We start from the raw sequence: 13,040 nt of genomic DNA on the forward strand, positions 1-13,040 counted from the left end.
AATCTTTTAATTTCATCCAACAATGATATCATCTACCCAAGCTGAAAAGCAAATTAACTTTCCAGCGGCTGAATGCACATTCGCTCCCCATTCAAACCACAGTGCATGGGTCCAGACTGAAAACCATATTGCTCTGTCAATTTCACCTCCTGGCCTTTAAAAGCTCCCAGGCCCTGCAAAACAGAATTATTTATTACAAAACATGACCACTGCAGTCAAACACACTCTAACATTTAACCCTTAAATTACCCAATACTTAGAATCCAATATTCCTAAAATCCTCCGTTTGTCACAATGTGGTGTCGGTACACCCACAGTGCTGTTAGAGAGGAAATTCCAAGATTTTGACCCAGCAACAGAGAAGCAACGGCGATATATTTCTAAGTCAGGTTGGTGTGTGGCTTGGAAGGGACTTTTCCCTCTGTGGCTCTGCTTCTCTGGTTATGAATATGGCAGTCAATATGGTCGCCTTCCTTAATCCTAATTATGTTTACTTTAGAGTCGCCAGGCATCTCTCAATACCGTCACAAGGTTCAAACCCGAATACTGATCAAAGAGCCAATACACCAGTTAGTTAGTTCAAAGTCAATACTATTTATTTACACACACAGGAAGATCTACACATGCACAAAGTACTACAAACTAAACTTTCTCTAACGTTACCGCCTATACTTAGCTTCGGGTACCCACTCAGTCAGAGGAACAATGGCCGTTGTTCGGATCTGAGGCTGTTGGGTTCGAAGGTATACAGGAGAACAGCTAAGGTCGTCCGTCTGGTACGAGCGTTGACCTTGGACTTACTTGCTTCTGGTGCAGCTGGTGGACGGGTCTCTCCGCTTTGAGAGCCGAGTTCAAGTGAGCGATTTTCTCTCGGGGGTTTCTTCTTATACCCGAAGGGGCTTCGCGCGCTTTTGGGCGGGGCTGAAACTTGGTCCCAATTAATTGGGCCGCATCTTGATCACTGGTATTGATCTTGACCAATAAAGGGGTGGGTGCCCTGATGGCTGGGCGTGTCCTAGGTGGCAGTTGGCCTGGTTTAGTTTACGCTTTCGGTTTGGGGAACTGGCGCCGGGGTGTCTGGAGCCAGATCAGTTGCTTGAGTGTCTTTCCTTTGTTCCCGGAGATGGGCCATCAATATGTTAATTGACCTACAGTTTCAGTCCCGTCTGGGAGATGCCTTCCCAATACGCAGACAGGCTCTGTGCCTGCTTGCTTGCTTAACATTGTCCATAGTTCCCTATATTCTTTGCGAGCATCCATTTTGTATTCTGGAAGTGGCCATCCCAGATGGCCACACCTCTAAGCTGCACACCATCCTTCTTGGAACTATAACCAGGTGGTGGTGATTACATGCATCTGCTGCCTTTGTCCTTCAAATTAGCAACGGTCGTGAGTTTAGAAGGTGCTGTCGAAGGAACCTTGGTGAGTTCCTGCAGTGCATCTTGTAGATGTTTTAAATGGCTGCCACTGTGCTTCAGTGGTGGATGGAGTGGATGCTTGTGGATGAGTGCCAATCAAGTGAGCTGCTTTGTTCTGGATTGTGTTGAGCTTCTTGATTGTTGGTGGAGCTGCACTCATCCAGGCAAGTGAGGAGTATTCCACCACACTCCTGACTTGTCAGCCCAAGCCTGGATATCGTGCAGATCTTGCTGCGTTTGGTCATGAACTGCTTCAGCACCTGAGCAGTCGCGAATGGTGCTGAACATTGTGCAGTCATCAGCAAACATCCCCACTTCTGACCTTATGATAGAAGGGAGGTCATTGATGAAACAGCTGAAGAAGGTTGGGCCTAGGACACCATCCTGAGGAACTCCTGCAGTGATGTCCTGGATCTGAAATGATTGACCTACAATTTTTGTGCCAGGTATAACTCCAACCAGCAGAGAGCTTTCCCCCTGATTCCAGCTGACTCTATCTGTGTTAAGGCTCCTTGATGCTACATCTGGTAAAATACTGTCTCGATGTCAAGAGCAGTCAATGTCAACTCACCTCTGGAGTTCAGCTCTCTTGTCCATGTTTGGATCAATGAGGTCAGGAGCTGAGTGACCCTCAACTGAGCATCAGTGAGGCTATTGCTAACAAGTGATGCTTGATAGCACTGTTGATGACCTCTTCCATCGCTTTACTGAAGATGGAGAATAGACTGATGACACTGTCCAGTTGTTGTTTGACTTGCCTGTGAGACAACTCTTCCAATTAAGGAGGATGTTGCAGGGTTGACAGGACTGAGTTTGTTGTTTCCAGTGGCTAGGTCCATGCACGATGTCCAGTTTCATTCCTTCTTGACTTTCTAGTGGTTTGATACAAATGAGTGGCTTGCTTGGCCATTTCAGAGGGTCTTTTGAGTCAACCACATTGCTGTGGATTTGAAGTCACATGTAGGCCAGACCAGATAAGGATGGCAGATTTCCTTCATGTAACAAACTTTACGACAGTGACCTGTCCACCCTCGGGTCCAATCAACCCCCCCCACCCCCCCATTCTAGCGGTGTTTTCAGGTCCGTCTCTTATCTTCCCCCACGACCGGCATGTCTATTCCGTCGAGGAACAGCTTCATCGTCGAGTCCCCCTCCAGGGGTTCGGAGGTATACAGCCCTCAGTAGAATGTTGCGATTGCTTTGTTGATCTTTTCTGGCGCAGCCACTAGCCCTCCGCTTCTGTCTTGAACCTGAGCTATTTCCCTACACAATTAAAATCACCCCCATAATTAACTCTTGGGAGTCTAAATCCAGAATGGACGTTAACAGTCTCTTAATAAAATCCACGTCTCCCCACTGGGGGTGTACCCATTGACCAAAATCACAGGCATTCCTGCCAATACCCCACTCACCATTACAACCCTATTCCCGGGTCTTGCACCTCCTGCGACACTACACATGTCATCTTTTTATTAAACAGGGTCGCAATCAACTTGACTTCACCCCACCCCCTCCTCAATCGCATCTTGCCCTTTACCCGTAAGTGCGTTTCCTGCAGGAAAACCACATCTACCTTTAGACTTTTTAAATGCGCAAATACCCTTGATCTTTTAACTGGCCCATTTACCCCTTGGACATTCCAAGTTACCACCCTCCCTGGGGGCTTTCGACCTCCCCGCTTCTAAGGTCTGTCATCATCCCCTAATCTACGATCCGCCCAACTATCCGTTCCCCCCAAAATGCCCACAAAAAATGGCCGTCCCTCCATCTTTCCCTGAGTCTAACTTGAAAAACAACTGCGTCACCCCCCCCCCCCCCCCAAACTCTGGCTACCCACTGCAGCCCCCACATGCCACTGTATTGAAAAAGGCTTTGGGGATGTGGATCAGGAGGGATTTGAACAGAAAGAGAAACCCAGGCAGCACGTTCATTTTGATCATCTGTATTCTCCCTGCAAGGGAGAGTAGGAGTTAGCCCCAACTCTCCAGGTCCTTTTTAACTTCCTCCAACAGATTTGTCATGTTCCATTTATGGATCCGTGTACAGTTGTGGGTTAATTGGATCCCCAAGTAGCAGGATTTTTTGGGGGCCAGTTTAAACGGCAGTCCCTCCAGCTCTGCCCCTCCCACCTGAGGGTTCACAGGGAAGAGCTTGCTCTTGCTCAGGTTAACCTTGTAGCTTGAGAAGGCTACAAACTCTTCCATGCTGGTCCGGGGGTTGGAGATGTAGGGGAGCAGGTCATCCACATGGAGTGAGACTCTATGCTTTCTGTCTCCCCTTTGGATACCTCTCCACCCCTTCGCCACCAGTGACATGATTGTCAGAGCAGAAAATAGTAGGGACAATGGACATCCCTGCCTCGTGCTTCTGTGCAGCTGGAAGTATCTAGAACTGGCGGTGTTTGCCCATACGCTCGCCATGGGAGAACTGTACAGCAATTTCACCCAGGAGGTGAATCCTGGTCCAAACCCAAACCGTTCCAGTAACTCTCTGAGGTACTTCCATTTGACCTTGTCGAAGGACTTTCTGCATCCAGGGAGATGGCCACTTCTGGTGCTTGATGTTAGCTATCTACCCTTTACAAAGCCCATCTAGACCTCCACGACAGCCTCTGGCAAGCAGCTCTCCAGCCACCTCACCAGGGCCTTCGCCAGGATCTTTTGTGCACATTAAAGAGTGAGAGGGGTCTGTAGGATTCTCACTCAGTCGAGTCGTTGTCCTTTTTGGGTATCAGCGATACTGAGGCTTGGAACCCCCCCCCCCCCCTCCCATTCTAGCGGTGTTTTCAGGTCCGTCTCATATCTTCCCCCACGACCGGCATGCCTGGAACAGCTTCATCGTCGAGTCCCCCTCCAGGGGTTCGGAGGTATACAGCCCTCAGTAGAATGTTGCGATTGCTTTGTTGATCTTTTCTGCCGCAGCCACTAGCCCTCCGCTTCTGTCTTTAACCTGAGCTATTTCCCGAGTGGCTGCTGCTTTCTCAACTGGTGAGCCAGCAGATGGCTGGCTTTGGCTCCATATTCGAAAAGGTCCCCCCTTGTCTGGCGGAGCTGGTTGGCTGCTTTCCTGGTGGAAAGCCAGTTGAAGACCATTTGCAACATTTTCCTCTCCGCTAGCAGTTCCAAGGTTGGGGACGTACCACCTTTCCACCTCCAGTATGGAGTCTGATGTGTTGGGTGCTCTGGATCCGTGGAACACACACAGGCCACCAACACTTAAAATAGTGCAACACTATTTTATTAAGTTAGAAACTGTTGAACATACTTTCACTGTGGGTTAACATGATGTTAGATTAAACTAAAGACCTATGCCTGTCCTAACCAGTCTATGCACTCAGCATATGGTGAAGATCTGTGCTGCAGGCTGTGAGCTCTGTCCTTCTAGGAGGCTGCATCCCGAATGAGCGGGAACTCTGATGCCCCCTGTCTTTATAGTGAGTGTGTTCTAACTGGTGATTGGCTGTAGTGTTGTGTGTGTTGATTGGTCCTGCTGTGTGCCCAGCAGTGTGTGTGTATCTGCACCATGATATACTGGTGTATATTATGACAGAGTCGAACAGCTGTTACCTGGCCGCCCTCTCCTCCCCGTCTTTGCGCATGTTGAATGCGATAATTTCCCCCATTATCACTGCCTTCAGCGCTCCCCAGGATGTGGAGGGTGAGACCTGTGATACCCGATCGTAAAAAGCCCAATTGACAAGGAGGGTCGTGTCCAGCCTCCATGGGGGTCATTGAGCCTGACCCCTCTCCAACTTCACATCCACGTAGGGTGGAGCGTGGTCGGAGATTACAATTGCGGAGTATTCCACACCCACTACCTCGTAAGCACCGATTTCTCCGCTACAAAGAAGTCAATCCTCGAGTAGACCCTGTGGACCTGGGATAACAATGAAAATTCCTTCTCCCATGTGTGCATGTGTCTCCATGGGTCCACTGCCCTCATCTGCTCCTTGAAGGTGTTCAGCTCCTTTGCCATATTCGTTAGTTTCTCTGATTAGGCGCTGGATCTGTCCATCCTGTACTCAGTTAACGTCCCCTCCCACGATGAGTCGGTGTGTTTCTAAGTCGGGGATTTCTGCCATGGTTTTCTTTATAAATTCTGCATCCTCCCAGTTGGGAGTGTACACGTTCATGAGGACCACTAATGCTCCTTCCAGAGCACCATTAACCGTGACATCCCCCCCCCCCCCCCCCCGAGTCCGTAACCGTCTTTGTCACCGTGAAGGCTGTCCTCTTGTTCAGTATTATGGCTATCCCCCTAGCACTCGTCCCGTAACACGATTGGTACGTCTGACCCACCCAACTTTTTCTTATCCTCAGTCGGTCCTTCTCCCTCAGGTGTGTCTCCTGGAGGATAATATCGGCCCTCAGAAATTTGAAATGGGCGAAGACCTGGATCTTTTCACCAGGCTGTTAAGTCCCTTGATGTACCAGGTTACTATCCTGATGAGGGGTTTCTGTCTCCATGCACCGCCCCTCCCCGGCAGGATCAACTGTACTTACCTTTTAGTTGCACCGCTGCCCTCCAAGGTTTTCCTTTGTTCGGGGCATCCAAGGTGGCCACAATCACCATACTTTTCATGTGGAATTCCCCTTGCACCCTGGGGTTTCCCTTTGTCCAGGGCCATCCAAGATGGCTGCCCTTGCCAGTCACTCCATGTGGCTGGACCCCTACTCTCTAGGTTTTCCCTTTGTTTCGGGGTCCACCAAGATGGCCACTTCTTGGTGTTACTGTTTTCACTGCCACCATGTGTGGCCTGTTGTAACCAGCATTTTACCCCCTCCCCCCCACCCCCTTCCCGGTTCCCCTTCTTGGGTTTGTCCTCCCCTCTTGTCCCTCCCTCTCTGTGTGCCTCCTCCTTTTCCCCTCTCCTGTCTTTCCCCCTCTTCCCACCATTTTCGATCGCTGTCTCTTCCCCCTTAAAGCTAGGCCGAAAGTGAGGCAGTTCTGTCCCGTGCAAATGTCTTTCTTTTTAAAACACGTTTGTCGCCACTGTTGGCGCTGCCTTCCCAGCTCGTGTCCACGCATAAACTCATCCATCTCAGCCGGCAGGGTGAGGTAGAATTCCTTCCCCTGGAAGGTTACCCACAGTTTAGCTGGGTACAGCATCCCAAATCGCACCCCACTCTTGTACAAGTACGTCACTTGGCCCAATGTCCTGGTAAACTTGGATTGAATGGCCTTCCCACTGGCAGGGCCGAGTGTACCTTGCCCAGTTCAGGATTTTCTCCCGAGCCTGATTTGGTGCAGCTTTGCTATTACGGTCCTTGCTGATTCCCCACTTTAGGTATCGGCCGGAATGACTGTGGACTCTATCTATCTCCGGGGGTTTGGGGAAGCTCTCCCTTCCGACCAGATTACCCAGTATCTGAGCCACATTCTATGGGGTTTCTGCACTTGATACCGTCTGGCAGGCCCACGATACGGAGCTTCTGGCAGTGCGACCAGTTCTCCTGGTCCTCAACCTTCCCCTTTAGAGCCCCTTGTGTTGCCACCAACCTTGCCACTTCTGTTTCCAGGGAGTCAATTCAGTCACTCTAGTCGGCCGTCACTTTTTCTCGGTCCATGATTGCTGCTTCCTGTGCTTGCAGTCAGCGTTCTATTTTCTCCAATGCCACCTTGAAGGGGGCCAGGGGCGTCCGCAACTGCTGTCGCATCATTTACAGCTTGATGACATCTCTGTGTTCAAAATTCATCTTTAAGGAAGCTCATAAGCTGCTCCATCAGCAATGTGGCCATCGACAATGACCCACCTTCCTCCACCATCTTTCCCAATACTGCTGCGCCAAGAGATTTCTCCAACTCCTGAGCGAGGGCTTTCACTGACCTTTGCTGGGTCTGGTACACCGTCGTCATTCACACTGGGGGAGAATCCACCACCCACCTCTCTCCTCACACTTTGTCACCAAAAATCACTCATCAAATGGGCAGAAAGTTCCAAAATAAACACCTCTATGCAGGAGCCAACCTGTGTGCAACAGGTCTCACAGAGAAAATATCTGCCTGGTATCCAACTTGCCAAGTCCCCTCAGGATTTTATGGGCTGGATTCTCCCATAATGGGGCTATGCCCCACGCCAGCGTAAATACTCCGAAGATTCCTGCTGAAAGTTAGAGCCGATAAAATGCCCTGCAGGGGGCTAGCAGGGACCCAAGGTGGTTCACGCAGCTTTAGCTACAGGTACGGGCCCCCGCCCTTCCGGTTTCGAGTCCGCGCATGCGCACGGCGGCGGCCTGCAGCGGCTGTGCCGAGTGCCATGGCGGACTTGGACCGCGGAAGCAGTTGAGAAATGTAGGCCCCCCTGATCGGCCACATGCCAGAAGATCCGACCGGCTGATCTGTCTCCCGGCCGCCCATATGCCCCCCCCCCCCCCCCCCCCTGGTGTCTGATCCTCCCGCCCCCCCCACCAGCGTGGCAGTGGACTGAGTCCGCAGCCGCCACGTGAGCATCCCGACCGGCAATATCAGGTTAGTTCCACGCCGTCGGGAACTCGGCCAGTTGGGAGCCGAGGATCGCTGGGCGGGCCTCTGGCAATGGATCCCCAGCCGCACGGAGTACTCCGCGTTCACACCGATTCGCGGGTCCCGGAGAATCGCTGGACCGGCGCCGGGCCCGATTTCGGCGTGAAAGTCGATTCCCTGCCCCCGTGCCAAACGTGATTTCGGCACGGGGCCGCGGAGAATCCAGCCCTACATGATTCAATAAGATCGCCTCTCAATCTTCTAAATTCCAATGGGTATAGGCCTAACCTGGTCAACCTTTCTTTATAAGATGAGTCCTTCATCCCAGGAATAAGTTGCGTGAACTTTCTTTGAACTGCTTCTGACACAATTATATCCTTTTTCAAATGAGACCAGACCTGTATGCGTAACTCCAGTTATGGTCTCACAAAGGCCCTGTACAGCTGCAGTAAATCTCACCTTTTATATTCCATTCCCCTTGAAATAAAAAACAACACTCTATTTGCCTTCTTAATTACTTGCTGTACCTGCATATAAACCTTTTGTCATTTGTGCCAGGACACCCAGATCCCCTTGCATCAATGGGTTCTGCAATCTCTCCATTCAAATAATATTCTGCCAAAGTGGACACGTTCACATTTTTCCACATTCACACCACTTGTCAATTCGTTGCCCACTCACTTAACTGGTCTACATCCCTTTGTCGACTATTTATCTCCCGTGACAACCTACTTTTCTACCTATTTTTGTGTTATTGGTAAATTTAATGATCACACATTCGGTCCCTTCATCCAACTCATTGATATAGATTGTAAATATTTGAGGCCCAAACACTGATCCTTGTGGCAATTCACTTGTTACAGTTTGCCAACTTGAAAAAGACCCATTTATCCCTAATCCCTATTTCCTGTGAGCTAACCAATCATTTTTTCATGCTAATATTTTACCTCTTACAGCATGAACTGTGATATGGATATGACACCTTATCAAATGCCTATTGGGAATCTAAGTACACCACCTCTACATCTTCCCCTTTATCCACCTTATCTGTTACTTCCTCAAATAATTCTAATAAATTAGTTAAACATAACTTCCCTTTTACCAAATCATGTTGACTCTGCCTGATCCCATTATGATATTCCAAGTATCCTGTTATAACTTTATTAAAAATTGATTCCAGCAATTTCCCTATGACGGATGCTAGGCCAATTGGCTTATAATTTCCTGCTTTCTTTCTCCCTCATTTATTGAGTAAACATGTTACTTTTGCTATTTTCCAATTTGCTGGTATTTTCCGAAATTTAGGAAGAGTATTGAGAACCTCTAATATGTCTGCAGACACTTCCCTTAAGACCCTAGGATGCAGACCATTGGGTCTAATAGTTTACACAGTACCTTTTCCTTGATGTTGCCGATTGTTTTAAATTCCTCCCTCCCTTTCATTTCTTGATTTTCAAGTATCTTCGGGAAGGTTTCTATATCTTCGACAGTGAAGACAAAATACAAAATACCTGTTCAATGCCTCCTTGTTTTCGACAGTGAAGTAAACCTTTCAGGATCTTTGCATCCCCTCTAGACGGTCCCCAGGTCCTGTGTTCTTTGGCTGATTGACCCACTAATGTTGGCCTAAATAATCTGATGTCCAGAGCAGGGAAATCTGGATTCAAATTTGTGTTGTGTCTTTCCTTGCGGAAGACCTGGAACAAGCAAATGCGTTATAATTGCCCAGATGTTTAAACTTCTGTCAGGGCGCAGCAATCATTGCAGTAGTGGCGATGCCGCCAGTGTTGCTGGGTTGATATTTTTAGTGTATTGTAACTGCTTCTCTGCAATCCAGTTTGAGTCCATTTTGGAAGGTGATGGACAAAGAATGATGCAGCACAGGAGGAAGTAATTTGGCTCCTTATGTCTGTGCCAGCTCTTTAATGGAGCTTCCAACAGTCTCACTTTCCTGCCCTTTTCCTCCAGACCTGCAAATTTTCTCCCCTTAGGATATGAAAATCTTTTTGATTTCGAATGCCTCCATTGAATTTATGCTTAACCTTCTCAGCTCCAAAGAGAACAGTCTCACCTCTATAAATAACTGAAGGAGCACATTTTGGTTTCATTCCCCTCTGAACTCTGCCTAAGGCCTTGACATCCTTTTTAAAAGGTGGATGCCTAGAATTGGACAATGTTTCAGCTGGAGCCTAACTATTGATTTGTGAAGGTTCAGCATGGCTGCCTTACTTCTGGACCCACTGCTCCTGTCTTTAAAGTCAAGGAGTTTCAAGTGTTTTGTTTTTTAAACAACTGTCTCAAGTTGTCCTGCCACCTTCAAAGACTTGTGAATGTACACCCCTAGGTCTCCTTTCTGCACCCCATTTAAAATTGTACCATTTAGTTTATATTGTCTCTCCTCATTCTTCCTACGAAAATGAATCACTTCACATTTCCAAGCATTAAAGCTCATCTGCCATAAACATGCCGATTAATATTCACCTCCCTGTTTCTAGGTTTGTGAGTTTTGTGTCACCTAAGAAACCTTTGAAATTACTCCCTGTAACCCCAAGTCCAACTCATCAATATATCAAAAGGAATTGTGGGTCAAACACTAACCTCCTGGAGGACACCAGCTCCCTCCTGTCTCAAAAACAACCGTTCACCATGACTCTCTACTTTCCGCTCCTTGGTCAATCTTGTATTTGTGCTGCCACCTCCCTTCCATTCACATGGGCTTCATTGACTGGCGAGTCACTGTATAATGCTGATTATAAGGGATATTTTTCCTTGTGTTTGTATGTTATTCTTTAATTCAGAGAACCTGGATTGTGAATATAAGAATGGCTACTGTCAGCAGTACTGCAACATCGACAGGGCAACACAAATGGCAAAATGCAGCTGTGCAGAAGGTTATCAATTGAATGAAGACCAACAGACCTGTGTTAAAAATGGTACTGGCTCCGCTTGTCACTAACTCACATTTCACTAACTTATTGATCACGACTACAAGTTACATCTCTATTAAGAATTGTACAAGCCCGAAGAGCATAGTTTGAGTGAATCAAGCCTTTGATTTGAACTTTGGATAAGTATTCTAACAAGTTGGGACTTATATTGCTTCCAAAGTAACCCCAGTCCCCTGCACCCTGCACCCCAGCTCACTGATTACAGCTTATAGTGCAGCTCCCAAAGTTTCCTGGAATTTGCTGTGAATTATCACAATTTTAGGGATAGGTGGGGAAAGTTGGGAACTTGTGCAGAAATGATTAGAGCTGCACGCCTAGGATTGACAAGCTACCATCTTCAGTGCAGGGATATGGTTATTGACCGTAACAACCTGTTCGAACCTTGATGTGACCAGCAGCCAACAGCTCCATAAAAATAACTAAATATGATCGGATGCTGCCTGGAACATGAAAACATTTGAGTTTTTAGGAACCTAGAAACATTGATTTCGGGGAGATAACTGGCATAGGGTAAAAGGTTAAATTAATAAAACAAAAAATGCTGGAAATACACATCAGGTCGAGTGGAAATTAATTTCCATTTTTAATTTTATAGGTTAAGTAAACATTCTGAAGCTTTGCATGATATGCGGGAGATTAAATGAGTTCAGTCGTATTCTGGATGGGACAGATTGGACAACCTGTGGGGTTTGATGGGTAGTGGTGACACTTTTTCGGTCTGATGCAGTAAATTGACCAACAGTCTGTGTGTTTGATGGACATTTGGGTTGTTTTTGTAATGCATGCTTTGTTATGTAACACACTTGCTGCTTTTCGATTTATAACTTAGTAGTAACTTTGGTTGCTGGATTTTTATTCAATGTGGGTTCAAGAGTGTCATCCATTAACACAGTTGGTGAGTTGCTGGAGATTGTTTGTAAGTTTGTTTGGGAGATTCCTTAAATAATTGTTGGAGAATCTGATGTCACCCTGGTCATTGTACAAGCTAGTTATGAACCCATGGCGAAAATTAGGGGAGAACACTTTGTACGAATGTGTGGTATGTAGTTACAATTGTGTATTTGTTTGAGAAAGATCTTGTCGGCAATCTCCAGCCATTTCCTGTGAAGGCTATGTGCCCAATATGTGCTATTCGAGTTGCCATTTTAGGGTAGTTTTTGAAATGCAGTTGCAGTTTTTGATCCGACCCTTGATACTGAGACAGAATTTTGGCCCAATCTCTAGTAGCCCCGGCATTGTGTCCTTAGTTGTAGGATATTAAGTCTTTTAGCCACCTAAATCTAACTGAATTTGATCACAAGCATCTACCTCTGTTCAAATTATTTGAATGAAATGAAAATCGCTTATTGTCACAAGTAGGCTTCAATGAAGTTACTGTGAAAAGCCCCTAGTCGCCACATTCCGGCGCCTGTTCGGGGAGGCTGGTATGGGAATTGAACCGTGCTGCTGGCCTGCCTTGGTCTGATTTAAAAGCCAGCGATTTAGCCCAGTGTGCTAAACCAGCCCCATATTTAGTCCAATCTATAGGATTACCCTTAATCAATTAATTTCTTGCTACTTTCCTTCTATTCCATCGTATTTGTTTATCTTATGTGTTCAAATCCAGTTCAATATCCATGTGGGATGGTATCTCTGTATGAATTAAGAACTCGCTCGTTGGAAGAAGACCTTTCCCTCAATGAAACAGACACCGACTCAGAATACTTAACAAAGTTAAATTACACTGACGCAGAGGTCCGGATTCGCATTGTTGGTGGAAACCTTTGCAGACGAGGTTTTTGTCCTTGGCAGGTGAGATAGAAGTTCTAAAATGTTATCAACCTATTTACTTCAGATATCTTGTGAGCCATATTTGTGCATCTATTAGAAACATATTGTGGATATGGGACATGTAAAATCTGGTTACATTTTGTGGAGACACAGTTTGTATTAAGAGTAAAGGGCTGACTCTCCTGTGATTAGCATTCCGTCAAATAGAACCATAGGATTCCTACAATGCAGAAGAGGGCCCTTTGGCCCATCAAGTCTGCACCAACCATCTGAAAGAACGTCCTACTGAGACCCACTCCTTCGCCCTAACCTCGTAACCCCACCTAACCTGCACATCTTTCCATCTGGAGAGGTACTAAAAAAGACTTAGGCCTTCAGCCATTGCACCCAGTCCTTTTCTGGTTGGAATTTCTGGCAGGGGCAGGATGTAGCCCTGGAGGGT

General features: G+C 47.2%; 1 protein-coding gene across 3 annotated transcripts in view; it reads left to right on the forward strand.

The window, feature by feature from the left end:
• The window catches only part of LOC140389982 (coagulation factor X), a 53,841-nt gene that overhangs the window by 30,292 nt on the left and 10,509 nt on the right, over positions 1-13,040 (forward strand). For all 3 annotated transcript variants that reach the window (XM_072474728.1, XM_072474727.1, XM_072474729.1), the window contains exons 6-7: positions 10,679-10,813; positions 12,435-12,619. In XM_072474728.1, the coding sequence (XP_072330829.1) occupies positions 10,679-10,813; positions 12,435-12,619 (320 nt within the window). The remainder of the gene's footprint in view (positions 1-10,678; positions 10,814-12,434; positions 12,620-13,040) is intronic.

This window comes from Scyliorhinus torazame, chromosome 14, assembly GCF_047496885.1.
Source record: "Scyliorhinus torazame isolate Kashiwa2021f chromosome 14, sScyTor2.1, whole genome shotgun sequence".
Lineage (NCBI taxonomy): Eukaryota > Metazoa > Chordata > Chondrichthyes > Carcharhiniformes > Scyliorhinidae > Scyliorhinus > Scyliorhinus torazame.